Source organism: Rhamphochromis sp. 'chilingali' (assembly GCF_963969265.1).
Source record: "Rhamphochromis sp. 'chilingali' genome assembly, chromosome: 11".
Lineage (NCBI taxonomy): Eukaryota > Metazoa > Chordata > Actinopteri > Cichliformes > Cichlidae > Rhamphochromis > Rhamphochromis sp. 'chilingali'.
The window spans coordinates 1901201-1926121 of record NC_137938.1 but is presented as its reverse complement, the minus strand read 5'-3'; the positions used below and the strand labels follow the sequence as shown (position 1 = coordinate 1926121).

At 45.0% G+C, this 24921-nt stretch overlaps 1 protein-coding gene across 4 annotated transcripts in view; it reads left to right on the top strand.

Moving 5' to 3' along the window:
- adcy3a (adenylate cyclase 3a) overlaps window positions 1-24921 on the top strand; it is a 67991-nt gene that overhangs the window by 19249 nt on the left and 23821 nt on the right. For all 4 annotated transcript variants that reach the window (XM_080896909.1, XM_080896906.1, XM_080896907.1 and 1 more), the window contains exons 4-12: window positions 8873-9003; window positions 10112-10223; window positions 14898-15025; window positions 15453-15611; window positions 16835-17000; window positions 17166-17285; window positions 19014-19156; window positions 22905-23066; window positions 23258-23345. In XM_080896909.1, coding sequence (XP_080753035.1) covers window positions 8873-9003; window positions 10112-10223; window positions 14898-15025; window positions 15453-15611; window positions 16835-17000; window positions 17166-17285; window positions 19014-19156; window positions 22905-23066; window positions 23258-23345 — 1209 coding nt within the window. The remainder of the gene's footprint in view (window positions 1-8872; window positions 9004-10111; window positions 10224-14897; window positions 15026-15452; window positions 15612-16834; window positions 17001-17165; window positions 17286-19013; window positions 19157-22904; window positions 23067-23257; window positions 23346-24921) is intronic.

The window sequence follows — 24921 nt, the reverse complement described above, 5'->3', positions numbered from 1 at the left end:
CTGTTTGATCCTTCTTGGCCTCTCTGTTGAATTTTGATAACGATATTGAAAGCTGCTGATGCCCAGCCTGCCTCTCGGTCTGTGTGTACTTCTGTGAAGGTGCGTTTGAAATGTGTAAAAACAATAAGTGTGTGTGTGTGTGTGTGTGTGTGTGTGTGTGTGTGTGTGTGTGTGTGTAATGTATGCTTTTGTTTTGTTTGAGAAAAACACTTGTTGGATCTGCCAGTTATCCCTGTAAAGGGGATCTGGACTGGCAGGGTCAGTGATATTATGCAACAGGGAATGTAGGAACTGGACTACTGAGCTGGTGATGAGAAGATTCGCCTGGCTCTGCTAAACTCTGGATGTCTACCCTACTTCCTCTGACTGGGTATCCTTGCAGCTCAAGTGCGATTCGTGAACCACACCGACTAACTGGAGCTCTTCTGTATAACCCGTGCACCTCATAAAATTGACCAGGTTACTCTTTAGTGGGTAGGAAAAAGGATCTGTTCATTTTAAGGCTGTGCACAACCTGCAAGAACTTTTTGAATGATGATGCTCATGCACAAGTTTTGACCTTTACTATTTCACAAAGAGTGAATAAACACAATTTATACTTTTGAATGAGGATATTTTATCTATACAATATAGTAGGACCAAAGCCAAAGCTTAGTCAAATAGTAATAATCACTTAATCAGATCACCTAAATTTTACCCTAATCTAACTAATCTACTTCATGCTATTGATCTCTGAGATTAATCTTAAGGACAATGAGAGAGGAGGCACATCCAGGACTGAGATGCACTCCACTCCATGCTGTGCCCAATAATGTCCAAATGGGGAAGCAGAGACTCGCTACAAAGTTTGATGAGCTTTGAGATGGCAATCCAACATCCTACAGAAACAAGTAGAGAAAAAGCCAAAAATTATCATTCCAATTCATAAGTCCAGAGTGGTTAAGTCCAGAGTGGTTAATCCTCTGGTGCTTCTCGCTGATATTTCCAACTGTGAACTCCAAAGTCTGTTCTTCTGATGCTGTTTGCCACTTCTTTATGGAAAATTAGAAGAAGAATCCCAAACCTTTTCAGCAGCACTTTATATGCTTTTGGTGATATACATCGCCTCCTCTCGCTCTCCCTCTACACTGCTAATATTTTCCATGCCTCACACCTGTTTTATACGTGCACATGTGCACTCATGCACACGCTCAACCTGTCCATGCTGTTGGCACATCTAGTACGTTAATGTAACTTGCTCCACTGTTCTTCCTCTTTTCATCTCAACACACATAAAAATTAGTACAAAGTTCAAGTATTACAACCGTTTCTATTTGAAAGTTCACATATAGATGTACCCTGTTATAGCATTCTGTACAGCACTCTTACAAACTGGATGTTAACTCCTGTGTTTCACTTTTGGATTTCCTTGACACACTGCAGCCTCACTGCCTAACAGTTTGGAGCTAGTCAACCTGTAAACACAGCAAGAGGGTTAGGGCGTTGGGGTTAGGGTGCCTTTGTCATGCTTTAAGAGACATTTAGACCTTTACTCATCTCCCTTATGTATTGCTCACTGTAGTTTCTTGTGTTCTTTTCTAGGAATTATTTTTACATTCTTAACGTTGCTGCCATTTCCTAAAAGATTGAGAAAAGTGCAATAATGACCTAGTGAACAACTAGGGCCTTAGGTTCCTTGGTCAGATGAGAGCCTTCCAGCAATTTCTGGATCTGTGGCTTGAAGATGTGATTGGTTAAATTGAATTTTTTAAAAATTAATTTCTGATTCCTGCCTTTTATTTAATAATAATAATTAGAGCTGGGCGATAGAACGATAACGATATGTATCGCGATATAACTTTTACTCGATAGAGAAATTAAGCTATCGCGATAGACCTCGCCGCTCTTGTCCTCTTTAAAAAAAAAAAAAAAAAAAAAGGTCAGCCAATCCAAATTAAGCAGCGCAGAGCCGAACCAATCACAGCCGCAGCGTCACATCGTGTGACTTGTTACGTACAGCACAAGTGCCAAGCCACACGTGTGTTTGTTTGGGAAGCAGCCAGCGGGTAATGGAGCCAGCGCGTAATGGAGGAAATGAGTGTGCCGACTAGAAAAATCAACCGAGCGTGACCGAAGAGAAAACAGATGATGGTTCCAACGCCGGAGAGATTGTCGAACGGAAGAGCCATAGAAGTTCCGTAGTGTGAAGGTATTTCGGCTATTTCAAGTCTGACAAAAAACCGAGTAGCGTGCACTGTAAATTGTGCCGAAAGCAAGTCTGGAAATACAATAAACTGGTGCATGCGTCACACTGTGCGCCACGTTATTGTTTCGGTGAAATGAATTTCTACAATACTGTTAATTCTACTCTCTGCAGTGTTTAAATGCTTACATATACACACAGTTACTGTCCCTCCACACATACGACTCGGTTCTGCTTCTATGCCCCAGCTTTGTTTACTTTTTCCCACCGAGGCTTCTAGACTTCTGATTGGCCAACATTTCTGCACGGTTAGGAATCTAGCGCCACCTGCTGCTTTGGCATGTTCCTAGCAGCGTTTTTCTTCATTTCTGCCTTTATGTGTGGACGGGATTATTTTTTTAAAACGAAAACGGAAAATCTCCGTTTTCAAAAATACCCGTGTACGTGTGGACGTAGCCTCAGTCTCTGACTGGAAGCGCTAATTTGTCATTCGGCTTTTGTCAGACTAAAGTAACTGTTAAAACTGTTTGAAAAGCTCAGCTATACAACAAGGAGAGATTGAGAATTTCCTTTTATTTCTCAGTTTATTTGATATTGACAAAAGTTAGTCAGTTTTGTCTGTTCTTCTGTAAAACAAACTAAGATTTATTTTTAGAATTAATATTTTGTTTCTAAGTGGAATTGACAATTTAGTCTGTTTCGTTTGTTCTATTTTGAAACTTAAACGCTTTAGCGGCTGCCTTTTGTGTAGTTTGCAATATTTGCCTTTATCTATCTGAAAAAGTCTCATGTTCCTTAAGTACATCTACCCTGTTGAACTTATTATGGGAAATAAATATTTAAAAACAAGCTGCTGATTATTTCACATTTTACTTGTGAGCAACGGCACATTTAAATCTTACAAATATAGTTATTTGGCTTATATCGTGATAGATATCGTTATCGCCTGAAATGAAAAAAACATATCGTGATATGAAAAAATCTCATATCGCCCAGCTCTAATAATAATAATAATAATAATAATAATAATAATAATAATGGATTGCATTTATATAGCACTTTTCTAGGCACCCAAAGCGCTTTTTAAGCACACTTCTAGTATGTGTTACTATGACCCTGATGAAGGCAACAAGCCGAAACGCATTGGTCAGTCAATAAAGTTGTTCCTCTTCCCTTTAAGTGTTGCTGGAGTCTCTGCATTGCGATTTGTTTCATCCTGTCAACGCACCTTGGAAGCAGGTAAATTTGTGCCAGAAAATCCTGCTGAGGATCTGTGGCTTGGCCTCATTCTCCATCCATCCATCCATCCATTTTCATCCGCTTTGTCCGGGGCCGGGTCGCGGGGGCAGCAGCCTAAGCAAAGAGGCCCAGACCTCCTCCAGCTTATCCGGGGGAATACCAAGGCGTTCCCAGGCCAGCCGAGAGATATAATCTCTTCAGCATGTCCTGGGTCTGCCCCGGGGCCTCCTCCCGGTGGGACATGCCTGGAACACCTCACCCAGGAGGCGCCCAGGGGGCATCCTTGTCAGATGCCCGAACCACCTCAGCTGGCTCCTTTCGATGTGGAGCAGCAGCTGCTCTACTCTGAGCCCCTCCCGGATGGCCGAACTTCTCACCCTATCTCTAAGGGAGAGGCCAGCCACCCTTCGGAGGAAGCTCATTTCTGCCGCTTGTATCCGCGATCTCGTTCTTTCGATCACTACCCACAGCTCGTGGCCATAGGTGAGGGTAGGGACGTAGATCGACCGGTAAATTGAGAGCTTCGCTTTTACACTCAGCTCCCTCTTCACCACGACGGACCGGTGCAGCGTCCCCATTACTGCAGCTGCAGCCCCAATCCGTCTGTCGATCTCCGGCTCCCTTCTCCCATCACTCGCGAACAAGACCCCGAGATACTTGAACTCCTCCACTTGGGGCAGGAACTCATCCCCGACCCGGAGTGGGCACTCCACCCTTTTCCGGCTGAGAACCATGGCCTCAGATTTGGAGGTGCTGATCCTCATTCCCGCTGCTTCACACTCGGCTGCGAACCGCTCCAGTGCGAGCTGGAGGCCCTCACACGATGAAGCCAACAGAACCACATCATCTGCAAAAATCAGAGATGAGATTCTGAGGCCACCAAAGCGAAAGCCCTCCGCCACTTGGCTGCGCCTAGAAATCCTGTCCATAAAAATTATGAACAGAACCGGAGACAAAGGGCAGCCCTGGCGGAGCCCATCACCCACCGGGAACGAGTCCGACTTATTGCCGGCAATGCGAACCAAGCTCTTGCAACGGTTGTATAGGGATCGAATGGCCCGTAGCAATGGGCCAGACATCCCATATTCCCACAACACCTCCCACAGGACACCCCGAGGGACACGGTCGAATGCCTTCTCCAAGTCCACAAAACACATGTAGACTGGTTGGGCAAACTCCCATGCACCCTCAAGTATCCTGGAGAGGATAAAGAGCTGGTCCAGTGTTCCGCGACCAGGACGAAAACCGCATTGTTCCTCCTGTATCCGAGGTTCGACTAACGGACGAACTCTCCTTTCCAGCACCCTGGCATAGACTTTCCCAGGGAGGCTGAGGAGTGTGATCCCCCTGTAGTTGGAACACACCCTCCGGTCCCCTTTCTTGAAGATGGGGACCACCACCCCGGTCTGCCAGTCCACAGGTACTGCCCCTGATCTCCACGCAACATTGCAGAGGCGTGTCAACCAGGACAGCCCTACAACGTCCAGAGCCTTCAGGAACTCGGGGCGGACCTCATCAACACCAGGGGCTCTGCCACCAAGGAGTTGTTTAACTGCCTCAGTGACCTCGCCCCCGGAAATTGGCGGGTCATTCCCCTCATCCCCAGACTCTGCTTCCTCCTCGGAAGACGTGTCAGTGGGATTAAGGAGGTCCTCGAAGTATTCCTTCCACCGCCCGACAATTTTCTCAGTCGACGTCAGCAGCGCTCCGCCAGCACTATACACAGTGCAGGTAGAGCACCGCTTTCCCCTCCTGAGACGTCTGACGGTTTGCCAGAATCTCTTCGAGGCAGCCCGAAAGTCTTTTTCCATGGCCTCTCCGAACTCCTCCCACACCCGAGTTTTTGCTTCAGCCACTGCCCGAGCCGCATTCCGCTTGGCCTGTCGATACCTGTCGGCTGCCTCCGGAGTCCCACAGGCTAACCAAGCCCGATAGGACTCCTTCTTCAGCCTGGTGGCTCCCTTCACCTCTGGTGTCCACCATTTGGTTCGGGGATTACCACCACGGCAGGCACCAACCACCTTGCGGCCGCAGCTCAATGCAGCAGCTTCGGCAATGGAGACGCTGAACATGGTCCATTCGGACCATGTCCCCAGTCTCCCTCGGAATGCTGTTGAAGCTCTGCCGGAGGTGTGCGTTGAAGATCTCGCGGACTGGGGCCTCTGCTAGACGTTCCCAGCACACCCTCACTACGCGTTTAGGTGCACCAGGTCTGTCCAGCGTCTTCCCCCGCCACCTGATCCAACTCACCACCAGGTGGTGATCAGTTGACAGCTCAGCCCCTCTCTTTACCCGAGTGTCCAGAACATATGGTCGCAGGTCTGCTGATACGATTACAAAATCGATCATCGACCTACGGCCTAGAGCATCCTGGTGCCACGTGCACTTATGGACACTCTTATGTTCGAACAGGGTGTTCGTTATGGCCAAACTGTGATTAGCACAGAAGTCCAATAACAGAGCACCGCTCGGGTTCAGATCAGGGAGGCCGTTCCTCCCAATCACGCCCCTCCAGGTCTCGCTGTCGTTACCCACGTGAGCATTGAAGTCTCCCAGCAGGACAACAGAGTCTCCAGGTGGAGCACCCTCCAGCACCCCCCCCCCCCCAGGGACTCTAAGAAGGCTGGGCACTCTGAACTGCCACTCGGCGCATAAGCGCCGATGACAGTCAGGACCCGTTCCCCGACCCTAAGGCGCAGGGAACAAACCCTCTCGTCCACCGGGAAAAACCCCAACGTACCGGCAGCAAGCCGAGGGGATATTAGGATACCCGCCCCAGCCCGCCGCCTCTCACCAGGGGCAACTCCAGACTGAGACAGAGTCCAGCCCCTCTCCAGGAGACTGGTTCCAGAGCCCAAGCCATGTGTAGAGGTGAGCCCGACTATATCTAGCCGGTACCTCTCAACCTCACGCACTAACTCAGGCTCCTTCCCCACCAGAGAGGTGACATTCCATGTCCCTATTGCCAGTCTTGGCAGCCGGGGGTCAGTCCGCCAGGGCCTCCGCTCCTGGCCGCCACCCGGCACACAATGCACCCGACCCCTATGGCGCCTCCTGCGGGAGGATGGGCCCATGTCTCCTCTTCGGGCTGTGCCCGGCCGGGCCCCATGGACTAAGGCCCGGCCACCAGACGCTCGCCCTCGGGCACCCTCCCCGGGCCTGGCTCCAGGGCGGGGCCCCGGTAACCCTATCCCGGGCAGGGTAAACTGTTCCCTCGATGTCCTTTTCATAAGGGTCTTATGAATCGCTCTTTGTCTGGTCCCTCACCCAGGGCCAATTTGCCATGGGAGACCCTACCAGGGGGCAAAAGCCCCCAGACAACATAGCCCCTGGGATCCCTGTGACACACAAACCCCTCCACCACGATAAGGTAGCGATTCATTCTCTTAAAACAAAATTTAATACGCTTAAATACCTTATCGTGGTCGAGAGGTTTGTGTGTCCCAGGGATCCAGGGGGCTATGTTGTCCGGTAGGGCCCCTTGGTAGGGTCTCCCATGGCAAATTGGTCCTGGTTGAGGGTGGATATCGTAGTATTGCCTCAGCTTGCTGCCTGTACGTTGGGGTTTCTCCCAGTGGATTAGAGGGTTTGTTCCATGCGCCTTCGGGTCTGCATTTGTGTGCCGAGTGGCGGTTCAGAGTACCCAGCCTTCTTGGAGTCTTTGGGCAGGGTGCTTAAGGGTGCACCGCATGGGAACTCAGTTGTCCTACTGAGAGACTTCAACACTCATGAGGGCAACGACAGTGAGACCTAGAGGGGTGTGATTGGGAAGAACTGCCTCCCGGATCTGAACCAGAGCGGTGTTTTGTTGTTGGACTTCTGTGCAAACCAAAGTTTGGCCATAATGAACACCATGTTCAAACATAAGAGTGTCCATAAATGCACGTGGCACCAGGAAGCAGACCTGCGGCCATATGTTCTGGATGCTCGGGTAAATGCTGGGAATGCCTGGCAGAGGCCCCAGTCCGCACACCTCCGGAAGAGCTTCAACAGCTTTCTGAGGGAGACTGGGGACATTGAGTCTGAATGGACCATGTTCAGCATCTTCATTGCTGCACTGAGCTGCGGCCGCAAGGTGGTTGGTGCCTGTCGTGGTGGTAACCCCCGAATCAAATGGTGGATACCAGAGGTGAAGGGAGCCACCAGGCTGAGGAAGGAGTCCTATTGGGCTTAGTTAGCCTGTGGGACTTCAGAGGCAGCTGACAGATACTGATAGGCCTGAAGCAAAAACTGGGGTTTGGGAGGAGTTCATAGAGGCCATGGAAAAATTCTTTAGAACTGCCTCGAAGATATTCTGATACGTCTTACATGGAGGAAGCAGAGTCTGGGGACGAGGGTGATGACTCGCCTGTCTCCAGGGGCGAGGTCACTGAGGCAGTTAAACAACTCCTGGGGGGGATGAGATCTGCTCTGAGTTTCTGAAGGCTCTGGATGTTGTAGGGCTGTCTTGATTGACACGCCTCTACAATGATGCGTGGAGATCAGGGGTGGTACCACTGTATTGGCAGACTATGGTGGTGGTTCCCATCTTTATGAAGCGGGGCCGGAAGGTCTGTTCCAACTACAGGGGGATCACACTCCTCAGCCTCCCTGGGAAAGTCCAGGGTGCTGGAGAGGAGAGTCCTTTAGTCGAACCTCGGATACAGGAGGAACAATGAGTTTTTTGTCCTGGTCACTGGACCAGCTCTTTATCCTCTCCAGGATACTTGAGGGTTCATGGGAGTTTGCCCAACCAGTCTACATGTGTTTTGTGGACTTGGAGAAGGCATTCAACTGTGTCCTTTGGAGTGTCCCGTAGGAGGTGCTGTGGGGTGTCTGGCCCATTCAGTCCTTATTCGACCATTGCAAGAGCTTGGTCCGCATAGCCGGCAATAAGTCAGACTTGTTCCTGATGGGTGATGGTCTCCGCCAGGGCTGCCTTTTGTCAACAATTCTGTTCATGATTTTTATAGACAGAATTTATAGACGTAGCCAAGTGGCGGAAGGCTTTCACTTGGATGGTCTCGGAATTTCATCTCTGCTTTTCGCGTTATGATGTGGTTCTGTTGGCTTCATCGGGTGGTGGCCTCCAGCTTGCCTTGGAACGGTTTGCAGCCGAGTGTGAAGCGATGGGAATGAAAATTAGCACCTTCAAATCTGAGGCCATGGTCCTCAGCCAGAAAAGGGTGCAGTGCTCATTCCGGGTCAGGGATAAGTTCCTGCCCCAAGTGGAGGAGTTCAAGTATTTCGCGGCCTTGCTCACAAGTAACAGGAGAAAGGGAGCGGGAGATGGTGCTAATTGGTGCACCATCTCTCTAATGCTAATGCTCCAATGTGCATGGCAAAGTGTCCTTGTATTCAAGCCAAATAGAAAAGCAATAGGATAACCAGTGTCTTCTCTGTGAGGGACCTGATTATTACCAGTGTTGTTTTCTAATATGCTCTGTCTGCTTTTGCTTTTGTCCTCCACAGGAGCGTCTGCTCCTCTCCATTCTTCCAAAGCACATAGCTGATGAAATGCTTCAGGACATGAAGAAGGGGCCTAGTCAGAAAGAAATGCAACAGTTCAACACCATGTACATGTACAGGCATGAAAATGTCAGGTAATTTGGTACCTCTATAAACTTAAACCATCAAGGGTTCTGCATGTCTGTGAAGTATGAGTCTTGTGATTTTTGTCAAGGTTTGGGGATTTGGGTTTTATTTCCTTTGGTAATTCTAAATCCTTGTTAATATTTGGCTCAGGATTGCTGTATTCACTCAGTTGCCCACCACAACTGTATACTCTACAACAGGGGTCCCCAATCCCAGTCCTCGAGGGCCGGTGTCCCTGCAGGTTTTAGATGTGTCCTTGATCCAACACAGCTGATTTAAATGGATAAATTACCTTCTCAACATGTTCTCCAGAGGCCTGGTAATGAACTCATCGTGTGATTCAGGTGTGTTGACCCAGGGTGAGATCTAAAACCTGCAGGGACACCGGCCCTCGAGGACTGGGACTGGGGACCCCTGCTCTACAATTTCCACCAGTGTTTTTGGACTTTGTGTTACTTTTGATTTGCATTTGAGCTATCAGAGTGTTTTACAAACTGTCTTTTGTCCTGCTCTGGTTTTTGGCATTGTTCCCAGCTTCACTGTTTGTGACCACTGCATGTTTGAAGTTAAAGGTTTGGATTTTGTATATTTATTTTTCGTGTGAGTTGCATTTGGGTGCTTTCTCTCAGTTACAATTCTAAATTGGCTTTAAATGTAGCTTGTACTCTAAAGTGCTTTGAATAGTAAGACTAGAGTGAAGCTATAAAATATATTGATCAACATTAATGATGCCTTCACAGATGTGCACAGTACTCTTATCATGTGAACAATGCTGTTCAAAAATGAGTGTACATATTTCTTAAAAGAAAAGTTTTGCCTTTTCATGTTTGACATATTGTCTGTAAAAGAACAAACAAACAAACAAAACAGTATAAATATAAATCATTGCATTCTTTATTTACAAATTGCTTTTTGGAACATGGCTTGTATATATTTTAATATTAATGGATAAGAATATTGTGAAAAAGAGGCCACTAACTTAAAAATGAAAGCCGATGGTCCTATTAGATTTGCTTATACTAAGCTTCTTCTTGAATTTTTGAAAATGTGCATGAAGAATTTTTTAATGTAGCTGTTAAAGAATGATGTCAGTAATGTGTATTTTTTCTCTTTCAGTATTTTGTTTGCAGACATTGTGGGCTTCACCCAGCTGTCGTCTTCTTGCAGTGCTCAGGAGCTTGTCAAGCTGCTTAATGAGCTCTTTGCCCGCTTTGACAAACTAGCTGCTGTGAGTATCACAGTGTAAACTAACTAAAGTGATGTCACGGTTATTTGTTGTTATTTACATTTTTCCGATTTAGACTGAAATCTTTTATGGGATTCATCAAGATTACAAGAAATACTCATTTAGAATCCACCTCTAACCTTTATGTGATTTATGGGAGGTCATTTGAAATGATTGTCACATATCAATTTGTTGTAATGATGCTTCTTGGCAATAAATATTATACCATTGGAAAAAGCCTGTTCCTTTCCCCTCAAATGGTGCCACCTTTGCTAATGAAAAACCGCTGGTTCTGCTGTTGTTTTGATCTCTGGTACTCAGGTGCTGACAATCAGATACAACAATGGTCTGCTACAATGGTAAGGCATGCCACATTTGACTGATCTGGATAGGGCTTGTGCCAAGGGGCATCTTCAAGCTGGTGTTCTGTAAAACCAAGTTGCACCAATGTGCCTTAAATGCCCTTCACTGTCGGGCCTGTTTGCAGGTGTGTCGGCATCATGTAAACTGGAACCTGAACATGAGGAGGAATATTATGCTCTGTAATGAGTCCAGATGCAGTCTACTGATATGTTAATCTATTAACTTGTAGGGTAACAGCTTTAGTTAGAGGCGGTGTGATGGTGTGGGCCTCAGTTGGGCGGTGGGGGTGTGTGGCGGAGGTGTGGTTCTGTTGCTCAGCTGCAGGGGAGGGGTGGAGCAGTGTGTTCAGGGTGTGTTGTCAGGGGAGGAGTTATACATCTGACCTCATCATCCAATCATGGTTCCCCTGTAAAAGATGTTGCCAGGATCTGAGGTGGGAGGTGTGCTGTTTGTGGTACAGAAGCAGGGCAGCTGGAAAGGTGCACAGTGGAAACCCAGCCAATAAAGACGTGGAAAACTGCAATGCTGCTGTCGGGTCCATCATTGTCACAGCCGTGCCAAAACCCGAGTCGTGGCATGGCGGAACAATGACTGGCCCAACCAGTTAAGGCGTGGGCCCAGATGTTGGTGAGCTGCCAGCTTTGCAGTGGGAGCAGACAGCTGTGCAGGACCAGTCTGTGCACCAGACGAAAGTGTCGGAGAGTCTGGTTGCTCAAGGTGGTTCCTTGCTGACACTGCCGTCGCCCCCACCCTCTACCGAATGGGTGAAGGAGACAACCCCCACGCCTTCCTGGAGGTCTTTCGCGCCATGGCGGTGGCGTGCCTATGGCCAGAGGAGTGACCGCCTGTTCATGTACATCAGCAGGAAACTGTTGGAGTGGGAGGCCAGGTACAACACAGTAGAGAAGGAGTGCCTGGCCATCTGGTGGCCACCTGCCCTTTTACCCTATGTGCGTGTCATGCACTGCTACAGGAGGAGGTGCCAGGCTTTTTCGGCTGTGTATGGTTCTTTCACATGATACTGAGGCCCCTGTTTGTTAAAAGAATAAACTGTTTCATTTTCAATATGGATTGAAGTTTTTCATGGGCACAGTCCACGTATGTGGCGGCTCAATCCATAAATGGATTTTCTTTCCAAATGTGGAAAGACAACAGGCTTGTCAGTGGTAGAAATATGTATTGCCAAGAACAAAACACACATAAAGTTGTTTTACAACACAAATGTTCTGACTTTTTGTGGTAAGTTGATATATATCCATGTTTAGCAATGGTTGCTGTGGTTTCATGTCACTTTCTCAGTGGCTCAGTGTTGCTGTCAGTTTATTATTATGCATATGTATTTATGTTTAGATCACACGGGCCAACATGCTAAGAGCATGAATAATCTCTGCCTCCCTTCCACAGCATGTCTTATGTCCTGTCTCCCTCCTCTCAGCCTTGCTGCACATGGCTGCCCCTCCTTGGGAAACTTTGATTGTTGCCGTTCTGTCTGTATAGTTATAGGGTCTTTATCTTACAATATAAAGCACCGTGAGGGGACTGTTGTTGTAATTTGCCGCTTAATAAATAAAATTGATTTGAATTGAATTGTAAGCAACAATAAAATTGCAGACAACACATTTGAAGCTAACGGTAGCTGATTCAGTAAAGGAGAAACTCACAGCAAGGAGTTTATTTCTACCTACGATTGCGCCTGCAACACAGGACCTAATCCCTGAAACCTCGTTCAGGGTAGGGATAACTGCACTATTCAGAGGTGGGACCAAGTCATTGTTTTGCAAGTCTCAAGTCTTTATCCTCAAGTCTCAAGTAATGTCAGGCAAGTCAGAGTCGAGTCTCAAGTCACTGGTGTAAAAGTCCAAGTAAAGTCACAAGTCTGAAACTTTGAATTTCAAGTCCTTTTGAGTCTTTAAAAAAAAAACGAAAAAATAATGTTGCAGTTATGCTAAATGTAAATATTAGACCATGTAATTTTTAAATCTGTGTTTTTCTCAACACATGGCAAAATAGTGAACTTAGAAAATATACACAAATTGCACCTCTTTAAAATGCAGCTCAATTAAACCTAGCTCCAAGAATAATTTTCACCGACAGTTCTGAGATAAGCTGCATGTTATTCTTGGATGCGGTTGTAGGACCAGCTTTAAAATCGCATGACAAAAATATCATACACATTAAAAAAACTGTATCACCAACGTAGCCTGGACAACATTTGCTAGTTAGATGAAGTCAGCTATCTCATTGTAGCATATTTATATGCATATTTATAATCATACGGTTCTTGGAGTGAGTGCATACACTCATGAAGTTTAGTAACTTCAGGTCACTGCAACAAGCCCAGGTACAGTTTACCGACGGATGGGTGCAGGACCTTGAAATGCACCGTGTAGAACGAAAGACCATCGTACGTATCATAAGTTTACCAGTCTCACAAATTGTCTCCATAAATACAGATTCGCTAACCGTTTATTAATAGGACCTTTGAGCTCAACGGTAATTAATTAGTAGTGGAAATAATTTCTGGTAGCATCACAGAAATGTAGCAGTGACAATAATACTGTATGCTGTAATCGTACTGGGCAATTAGTGATACAAAAAACCTGTTTTATCCTGTGAATAAAAGTATATGTTTTTGTCAATGTACCATAATAACAGAAGCGAAACGCAATATTGTGTCAGGACAATTCACTATTTATGCACAATAAACAAAGGAGCATAGCGCGACAATTTCTGTTCAGCGCCAGACTTGCTTGTAACCTATATCACTAATTATGTTATGAAAATGACGCATTAACTACAACAGCAGACTGACCTTTGTGTAAATGCTTGGAGCAGACTAACCTGTGAGCTGGAGTGTTCTGGGACGTTATATTTGATCTTTGAATGGCTGCAATCCAGTCGCCTCTTTGTTACTTCGGAAACATGGCTCGAACAATTTCTCTTCAACGACGTAATCCGATAACAACCGATCTCTTTACCCGTCGGCTTCCCGTGGCTGTCATGCGACCGGCTATTGCAGTTAATAATACAACAGCTTCTTGACATTTTTGTGTTTCTTTTTATCGCTGTATGACTGATTTTAATTGAAAGCCTGCGTGCGCTAGTACCGCTTGCCACGAGTTCCCAGAATCCTTTGCGGTTCTACCCGTGAATGACGTCACATTTTCAATCTCTATATAATATGCATGTTAAATTTTATATTTGGGGTAAAATATCAAGTCTTTTAAAGTAAACCGGTTCAAGTCCAATTCAAGTCCCAGGTCATTGGTGTAAAAGTCCAAGTCAAGTCACAAGTCTTAGAACATTTTTTCAAGTCAAGTCTAAAGTCATAAAATTAATGACTCGAGTCTGACTCGAGTCCAAGTCATGTGACTCGAGTCCACACCTCTGGCACTATTAGACAAAGCTGCTTTTGGCTGTTGCCTTGTTCACACGGGATTGCCACAGTGGGTAGCTGCACATGTTTGATGATTTGGCAGATATCTTCTGCTGGGTGCCCTTGCTGACTCCTCCCAGAATCGAACAGGATTTTGTTTGTTAGGCTAATTCCACTGTGACACTGTGAAAACCATATTTAGAAAATAAACTTTGTTTAGTGAGATCTTTTGGCGTTTAACAGGATGTGGGTGCCCTATCTCCAGGCAAGATTTACTGTTCTGTATGCTGTTCATGACTTACAACCTAAACCAAACTCGTGCCAGAGTCCTGTATGTTATCTACAGGTTCTGCATGCTCATGTGCAAATATTTCTCTGTAGAGATCCTGTCTTAATTGGTATGAGGCTGCACCCCAGTTTGTCATCATCTAGGAAGTGCTACTGCATGGCTCCGTACTGGCTGTGAACATGTACCCAGGTTGTGTATGAGCCCAAATGTCAAAGCTTGCATAAGGTTTCACCAGTCTGGAACTAATTTTATGGGTATCTGCGTGACAGTAGAGCTCTATCCTTCTAGGTTGCCTAGCTTAATATGTTAGCATTAATAATATGCCAATAATGTTCGCAGTCCCCTAAACACCATATAGTGTACTATCATAGATCAAAGTGCTTTTTTGCATTATTTCTTATTAAAATTAGTAACAGGAGTAGCTTAATGCCCAAGATTAAGCTTAGCCTATGAGGAAATGAAGTAAAAAGACAGCCTGTGTGCTCGCCTCCATCCAGTCTGTGCTAACTGCCATCCATTGCATGTATGTGTTTCTAGCAGTTTAACCCATTGCTGTTGTTAGACCTGCTAAGAAGACAGCTGGACAGCGAGCTCGTGATTTATGTCCGATCTTGATCCACTGTCTGACTAAAACAGACCTGCCTTTCAGAAATACCACCAGCTAAGGATCAAGATCCTGGGAGACTGCTACTACTGTATCTGTGGGCTGCCGGACTACAGGGACGACCACGCCGCCTGCTCTATCATGATGGGCCTGGCCATGGTGGAGGCCATTTCGTGAGTATGAATGAGCACGCGTGAGGAGGGGTGGCCTGGGATAACTGCCTGATTCTAAGCTTTTCCAAAGATCAGACAGTTTCATCTACGTTATTATGGGATGTAGTGGGTTAGTCATTCTGTCCACAGTGTGGGATTGATCACACTGATGGACTCTTATTGACTTTTTGTGGATTGTAGCTGTGATGTAACAATGAGAGGTCATTAAACACAAATTGATTGTGATCCATCATGTTGGTCAGGCTCCAGAACATTGCTGTGCACGGATGGATGGCGTTTAGTGGCACGCCAGAGACGCTGTTTCCTGTATTGCTGGAATGTTTTTCTTCTTTTGTGGTAATCAGGCTTTGAGACAGCTTGATTATTACTCCAAAAAATGCTACCTGTGCTTTGTTTTTAATGCTGCTGCTTTCTGAACTGACCACAGGTATGTCCGAGAGAAAACCCAGACAGATGTGGACATGCGTGTTGGAGTGCACAGTGGTACGGTCCTGGGAGGAGTGCTGGGCCAGAAACGTTGGCAGTATGATGTTTGGTCCACAGATGTCACAGTGGCCAATAAAATGGAGGCTGGAGGGATCCCAGGGTGAGAACATCAGCTTCACACTACAGCGTAGTTGCATTGATCAATACTGATTGGACTGTGTTTTTCACATGGTGCCATTTTCCTTATTTCTCCTTCGATGTGAGTGTTTTCATGTGTCGGCTCATGTAAATAACATGCACAAAGTAGATGTGCTGCGTTTTAGTTTTTAGGTCACTGGAGATGTGAATAAAGTTCTTACTCTGAACCAAACATTTATATCATGTTTTTGTCTGTATCAGCTACTTGGTGTGTTTCAGAGAAGAGTCGCTGGACTATTCCCAGCCAGAAACAAATGATGCTGACGCTGCATGAATTGGCTAAGAGATCTGAAACTGAACCTGAAACTAAAGACACTCACTGTTACCTAATTAAACCACTTTTGCCTTTAAAACTGACAGAACGATTCAACACGGTGCTGCTAACATTCCTCAGAGACTTTGGTCCTTAGCTTACATGTTGTGTTGACGCGACCTGCTGCCTCGCTGTAAGCTTTCTGGTCATGTTTTCACCCAGAGCACTGATGCTCACTGGATATTTCCTCTGTTCTGGCCTCCCTCTGTAAACACTCGGGAGAAGTGATTCCAGTAGATCAGTCAGTCTGACACCAACAACTTTAAAGTCACTTAAATCGTCTTTTTTCTGATTCTTGCTTTGAACTTCATCACGTCGTCTCCACCATGTCTACATGTCTAAATTGAGTTGCTACCATGTGATCGATTAATGGTCTGATTCTTCTGGCTCTCTGCACCTTAATTGGATATTTCTCTGTTTTTTGTATCACCAGCTTCACAGCAGCTTGGTGCTCTCTTGTGGTTATTTTGGTTGAAACTGAATGTCAGTGATATGTTTTTTCATACTGTTTTTTTTTTAACATTTATAATTGGAAGTTATATTATTATATTCATACGTTTAAAAAAGCTGTCATGATTTCCTCCCAATAACCGAATAAGAAGACGAATCTGTTGCTGTGAACCTCACCATCAAATGTTTTACTTTAAACTGCTTTAATTCTTTGTGGTTTTTGTGTTATTATCACAAGTTTAGGCTTTAAATGTTGTGCATATATTTACATTCAGTGTGTATTGATATTTTAGATTGGGGAAATAAATGCATAACCCAAAATACTCATACACAAAGCGTCACTTTGCACAGCACTTAATGTGGAAGTACAGTTGGTAGAACAATGGCCCGTGTAATCTGCGCCACCTTGTATGTGTGTACAGCCGTGTGCACATCTCACAAAGCACCATGGAGTGTCTTCATGGTGAGTTTGATGTGGAGCCGGGGAATGGCGGTGACCGCTGTGACTACCTGAGGGAGAGAGGCATAGACACCTACCTGGTGGTTGTTCCAAAAGCACCTGTGGGAAAGAATGGCATTAACAGCGTCGTAAGTAAAACGCTCCATACTGCTCTGCAAGTATTTCTATAGTCAGCGTTTACATGTTGTGAATGTGTTGCTGTATGTCGAACATCCACAATGCATGATACAAACAAAAGTCCTTCAGTTCCTCATAATAAACTCAGCACTTGCTGTTTGCTTGTTTCACATTAGAAACTGTCCGTAACCTCGTCCAATGGAAATTCCCCTCTGCTGATCAACACCACAGACTGTAATGGCAGTGTTCACACAGCCTGCACCACACCAGAGGAACCAGAGGAGCTGGACACAAGGGTAACCAAAGAGATGGTGTTTTCTCTAGGGCTGGGTTTTGATTATCGATTCATTGATTAAAATCGATTCTGGCTTGGATAACATGATATTGATTCATTAAAATCCTGAATCAATTTTTAATATGAATTTATTTTGCCCGAAACACCAGAATCTCAGGTTAAACCTCACAAAATTTCAACAACCACCAAACAGCTGAAACAGTAAATGAGAGCAGGAACACGGATTCTGCACAAAGACGTAAACACAAAGCGCGAAGCCGCCGACGCATCAGGATTAGTGAGATGTGACTTTCTCACCCGACGACACGGACGCGGACACGCCGCCGGGGCTGAAAGCCGACAGCTCGCTGATTTTGAAGCGTCGGCGGGCGCTTTGTGTTTACGTCCTTTTGGCGCTGATTCAGAAGCTGCAGGTTTGATCTCTCTCCAAACAACATTGACTGAACCAGCAGACAAAGAAGATCCAAACTAGCTTCACATAAACATCGTCACGAATTTCCTCCGACTTTTGTTGTTTTGCTTCCACCAGGATAAACACTTCATGTAGAGCTCTCTCTCTCTCTCGCTCTCTCTACATCGATAATCAAAACCCACCCTTACTGACTACCCACCAGTCTACGCTGTCGCCCGCTGTTTGTTTTTGTTTTTTTACTTCCGACACGAGAGCCTCATTTCTGCTGTTCATTACTGAACAAACGTAAACAAATTATGCAAAATTGCAAAACGCTCAGCTGTGTCTCCAATCAAACCGCTGTAACTTTGCTCTGCTTCACTTTGTTTTTGATCTACTGCACAATATTTTTAAGGTCATCTGCTATAAAAACCCAGACCAGGAAAACCGCCTTCATGTTTTTCTGTTTTATGCTCAGTTACTTTGACACAAAGGCCTCTGCTGTGACGCTCACACCTCTGATAGTCTGGTGTCAGCTTCCTTTTTATCGATCTAAAAATATAGATATGTACTGATAAGTGATCAGAATTATAATATTATAATGAATAATAAATATTGTAAATAAATTATAATATTTATATTTATAATATTTCTCAGGCAAAATTTCTCCGATTCAAATCGAATCGATTCTAGAAATCAGTGACGATACCCAGCCCTGGTTTTCACACATTAACAGGTGCCTGAAAGTCCTTCATCACACAGTGCTGCTTTTTTTCCTGTCCTTGTCTGTTCTGATTGTGCCACACTTTGGCATTCTCATTCCCATTTTGCATTAGCGTGGCTGTAGCTCATCGGAAGATGACCTGAAGGTCGTCACTTACCCGAGCAAAGACCACAACATCACCATATCACCAGCTGGCACGGGAAGGTGCACCGTTGTTCTAAACACACACAAAAATTACTACACTCCTCAGTGACAACAGTACCTATAGACCAAACAGCCACTTCATAATCACATGGGACAACATAGAAGAGCCACCTCCACGGGACAAGACTCTGTCTGCATCTAAAGGTCAAAGGTCACCCTTTTGACGATGTCAGTGCTCACATTTTGGACAGAGAAGACAGATGGTTTAAAAGAGAAGTGAAAGAACACCGGCACTCGGGGCCTGGAGTTGCCCACCCCTGCTCTAGATCCTCCAGAATTAACCTCATTTTTTCCAGCATGCTTTGCTTATCTATTTAGTTAGTCTATACTTGTGAACTGGATAAAGAGCAGACTCCCATTTTATGAGGAGGCAAGAAATCCTAAACTGTACTCTAACCTTTGGATTGCAGGTGGTGAACCCATCGTTTCCTAATCCCCGAAGGAGGCTGAGGCTGCGGGACCTGGCTGAACGGGTGATTGATGCTCAGGAGAATGAACAGGAGCTCAACAAACTCCTTAATGAAGCTCTGCTGGAGAGAGAAACGGTTCAAGCGTAAGTGAATAGCCTCACATCACTGTGACGGTGCCGATCAGCGATACTGGTTTCTTGTTTCTTGGGGTGGCTGTAGCTCAGGAGGTAGAGCTGGTCACCTACTGATCGGAAGTAGGTGACCTGTGGGTCGATCCCTGGCTCCTCCAGTCTACATGTCAAGTATCCTTGGGCAAGATACTAACCCCAAGTTGCTCTCCAATGCAATGTGTGTGAATGTAGTTAGAAAGCAATCCGGTCGTTCAGTCTGACGTCACTAGCCGTGTCTGGGCCTAAACTCCGCTGCAGGTCCATATATCAAACGATCACTGTGGCATTACTGAGAGTTGAAAAACTGTCTAAAGTCTTTCATCTTTAATAAAATGATCAGCGTTCTGCTCTACCAGGTGTAACAATTGAGTTTAACATCCAGGCATCCATGAAAACGGAATTTATGACATTTAACGGAGTTAGAAGTTAGCAGGAAGTTAGCTCGCTAGCTTCTATCTAAATACAATATAGCATGTCCTGACTGCGGGGTTTTGGAAACAAATTAAAACGTACAGCTCTGCTATCACTTCCAGCATAAATGAAGACAGAAAACTAAACAGCAGTGACGTTTGTAGGGTTACTGAAGTTGGGCTAGCTGGTATATAATGATGTGCTACGTGACCGCTAGCGACACAGCTATGTTAGCATAATATAAACAAGCTAACTTTTTTTCCACTCGATAAAAGTTAACGTGAGTGTTCTCGGTGGTCAGGAACAAATGTAATCGCATGGCAGGATGCTGTAAAAGGACCAAACTTCAGCCAGGAGAACAATACGAGGTTAGTCATTCATATACTGCTGCATGGGCTGGGCTGTAGCTACATCCTAAGGTTTTAAAAACTGAGCTTAAATAAATGATTAGCGGTAATAAAAGCCGAGGGAGGTCAACAGTGATCACTGACTGTTTTAGGAGCTTTTTGAGATCAAATAGAAGAAAATACATAACATTAAACATGTTAACAACACAAAAGCCATATTAAACGCAGACTACTTTAGACCCGGAAGTAGGATTCATCACGTCATCACTTAACAACCGGATGAGTTGCCTTTTTTGCCATGATGCCAGGTCTCTCTTGAAAATTAGATTTTTAATCTCAATGAGATTTTTTACCTGGATAAATAAAGGACTAATAATAAGTACAGAGAAAGTGCTTGTGAGAATGGGTGTGAATGTGGCATGTTGAGTACTTCGGCAGAGTAGAGAAGCGCTATAGAAGAATCAGTCCATTTACCATTTGTTATGCTGCTGGTGCTTCAGTGGGTTATCACTGAGTGAGGGGTTGACAGGTTGACTGTTGGTACTTTTAAATGTCTCCACACCGACAATACCATTTACAGCTTTTTGCTGTTTTCATAAATATTACACATGACATCTTTGTCACTTATCTTCCACTCTTTGTGGAAGATAAAAGGTTATGGTTAGGCTGTGGTGGTCAGTCACCAACACAGTGAATCCTGGGTTCAGTCTACTTCAGGCCATAGTTTTTTGGTGGCATTTTTTTCCTTCCTCATTACTTTTTTCTCATTAGTTTTGCATTTCGCAAGGTCAGTGTCAGTATTGGTGGCATGAGGCGATACCTGCACCCTATAGAGGTTGCACAGGTAGTCCAACTCACCCAGATGACACATCAATACATCCCATTGCCAGAACGTTTGTGGAATCTCCAGCCACGTAGGACATTCCAAGATAACGGCAGTTACTCTTGGACAGGGCGGCAGAAAATGATTAACCCATCAGCAGGACCGATGTCTGAGATACCTGAAGTCCTGACATTCCCTTCTGGGCTGTCACTGCAACGGATCACGGTTGATCGGTAATCCGAACCGATCCCACTCCACGGTTCGGCAGCACGTGATCTGAAGATTCAAAAAAGAAGAAAAAAAAGTATGTGTATGGTGGCGTGCTGGGTCTGTCAAGCGATACTTATGGCCAGCGCTAGCGGTCCAAGTGGAGGAGCAGAGGCATTTAAGCAGCCCTTTGCTGCCCAACCCGACCGGGCTAAAGCTATTACAGAAGCTACTGGGGTGTTTAGCTGCAGACGGGAGGCCGTATTCTGTTGTGCAAAACAAGGTTTAAACTATGATGAACGTGCTTGAGCCACGCTATGATATCTCGTTGCGCGTCCACTTCAGTGACAAGATCGTTCCAAGCATGTATGAGCAGGAGATTTTTACATTTATGGCTGAACTGATCCAGGCATCTTCTGTTGCCCAACTACAAATGACAGCTCAAAGCCCTGTACTGCCCTATATTGCACCTTAATTTGTTTTTATATAACTGTGTGGAGTGAATCTTGAGTTGAATGTTTTTAATAGGCAAAAAATACTTAAATAAGTAAATGTTAAAATTTTGTCCTTTTTTCTGTTTGTGCTGATCCGAAAATCGATTTGATCCGTGACTTAAAACCGTGATCCGATTCAAACCGTGAGACTTTTGATCCGTTGCACCACTAGTCGCTGCCTGGCACTGTGGAGCCAGAGTGACATCTGCCATAGGCTATCCCAACTGTCTTAGAGCGAGAGGCAGGGTACACCCTGGAGGGGTTGCCAGTCTATCGCAGGGCTAACACACAGAGACAAGCAACCATTCATACTCACACCTATGGGCAAATTAGAGCTACCAATAAAACCCAAGCCCAATAACTGCATGTCTGTGGGAGAACCCACGCAAACATGACGAGAACATGCAAACTCCACACAGAAAGACAGCAACCTGATGGTGGACTTGAACTCAGGACCTTCTTGCTGTGAGGCAACAGTGCTAACCACTGTGCCACTTAAGTTATTCTGATTCTGATTAATTACTAAAGCTTAGCTTTGACATCTAGCAATAGCCACAAATATGAAACAACAAGCTAGTTTTATAACACACAGGTAGCAGTATTGCAACAACGCTCTAAAAGTAAATAAAAGTGTACTATAGTGTAATAGATATTCGTGAAAACCAGGAAAACCCATCATCCTGGACTACAGTAACGGCTGCATCAGTACAAAGTTAAGTAAGCTGTTATGATCTTGACAGGAAAGAAAACAAGCATGCCTGGTGTGGGGTCATTGGCTATTATAAGGGGGTTGAGGAACACCATGTCCTTGAAGTTGTTGTCTGGTTTGGACAGATGTTGTAGTGGAGCTTCCATGATTGGTCACATCAGAGAGTGTTTCCCACTGTGAGATACCAAGTGAGCTTTGAAAGGGAACCATCAGTTGAGTTTCAGTTAAATTCCATTATGTGTTTTTGAAGTGGTAGTTTAATTTTTTGAGCAGTATATTTAATAATCTTTAACCTTCCAATCTTGTATCCACATGTGGGAAAAGTGGAGCCAGTGATCAAACCAAATCTCTGATTGAAGTTCAAGTAGGCAGCAGAGATTTCCTTTTCTTGCTCGTGGTATAATATGTTATAGTGTTTGTTTGCAAATTGGCAAACTCCAACTCTTACTCTAAACAAACACACCTGTCTTAAAATACCATAAATAAGACGTAATCAGTCCATGTTGTCATTGGTGTTGTTTGGTTACTGGCGTGACCCTGGTTCTCTGAAAATCAAGCGCGGTATCTCACTAAGGCAACCACATTCTGGCGTGACCAATCATGGAAGCTCCACCTCCACCGCGCCTGCCCAGGTCAGACCATTCACTTCAATCGCTTCACTTCCATAAAATGTTAATAATGTTACAACCAGTGTGCTGCATTCACTGTCACTAAGCTTGTTGTTCCTCAGTCTGAAGGGGAAACACACCAACAAGCTGTCCCTCAGGTTTGTGGATCCAGAGCTGGAAACACGTTTCTCTGTGGAGAAGGAGAAACAGAGCGGGGCTGCCTTCTGCTGCTCCTGTGTGGTTCTGCTCTTTACTGCAGTGATGGAGGCGCTCATAGACCCCTGGTGAGTTCACAGGTCTGTTTTACTCATTCACATTTTGGGCAGGATGGTTTATATCACCTACTCTCCTAAGAACAAAAGAAAATGAAAGCAAAAGTAAGCCTACACACTTTGGCAGTGTAAACTGGAAGTCATAACTGTAATAATAATAACTCACTAATTACTCTCCACTACGTTCACGTGTTCTGGAACAGGCTGATTGCAAACTACATCACCTTTGCAGTGGGGGAGGTCTTACTGCTCATCCTGACCATTTGTTCTCTGGCTGCCATCTTCCCCAGAGTGAGTTATAACACATTCTTAGACTTCATTTACAATGTGATTAGGAGGATTTTCTTTTCTTTTACAACCTTGTTCAGATACAGAATCGATTAAACACACGCTGAATTTGTTTCGTTAAATTTTTACAAGCAAGTGGTGGGATCGTTTGGATATATGTAACCTCTCAGCGACTTATGGGTAGGGATGGGTACCGGTGTCCGGTGCCATGATGGCACCGGTTCTGACATAAACGGTAGTAACCAGACCGAAAAGCAGCGCACATTTCGGTGCTTTATTTCGGTGCTTTTTTTTCCTGAGCTGTGATACACTTCTAGCCAATCATTTTACGTTTCCGAGGATAGTAGGCGGGGCCAGGTACGTGCGTTCTTTTAGAGCAGAGCTACAGATTAAAAATGCCCAAGGCGAAGCGGTCAAAAGTCTGGCTGTACTTCACAGCAAAAGATGCAAACTCAGCAGCAACAAGTGCTTTAAGCTGATACTGTGATACTGTCAAAGGAGGTAACACCAAGAATCTGATGAAACACCTGGCGACGCATAGCGTTTTTTTTAAAAGCCCAGCAATGCGCCGTATTTGATAGCTTGCTGCAAGACCTCACACCGAGCACATCTACTGTGCGTGGGTTGCCTGTTATGCAACATCCCCCAAAAACACGAAGAGGAGAGTCCTGGCCCCTAGCCCTGCCAGTGTAGCAGAAATGATGAGGATGATGATGCAGCAGCAGCCGTTCTTCTCTGCGTGAGTAGCTTAATGTTGTTCGTGTGTAATTTACGTTGAGTAGGCTAACCACGTTATTACATTAATGCACGTAAGGTGAACTAGCAAACATCATCATAGCTACATGCGGCTGTCTTCTTGTGTGATGGCAGATGCTCCCTTCACCCTGGCTAAAAAGGCTAAAATGACCAAAGAAAAAGTGGAAAACAGTTAAACATGAGAGGTTTAGGACAAAGTTTGTGTTTTTTCCATTGTTTAAGCACTGCTTCCAGCCAAGAGTGATACCATATATGCCCCATAGCTGCAGAAAAGGCTAACATTGTTATCTTTTTACAAAAAACCAGCTGAACATGAGAGGTTTTTGGACCAATTTTGTGTTCTCCATTCTTTAAGCACCGGTTTGAGCACCGTTTAAGCACCGGCACCGTTTCAAAAGTACCGGTTTGGCACCGGTATCGGATAAAACCTAAACGATACCCATCCCTACTTATGGGTCATTGCCTTCTTCTCTCACTGTGCTCACAGTCAATCCTCTGGAAAGCACCAGTGGCATTTTCTCTCACACAGAGTTGTCCACATATTGTCACAGTATTGGGGCTATGCTAATGTTGGAAATCATGTTAACAAAGTGTTACTACTGATTTTTAATTGCTAACACGGTATGGAAAATGTATCAGTTATTTGTCTTCATAAAGTTGTAACTAATGTGTTGTTTAGTTTCCCTTTAGCTCGCTCTGGTTACGTTTAGGTCCTAAAAGTACTTTGTTAGGTTTAGGAAAAGATTATCACTTGAGTTAAAATCCAAGTTTCCCATTGTCCAAAGATATTGGATGATAAGCTAATTGGTGACTCTAATTGGCC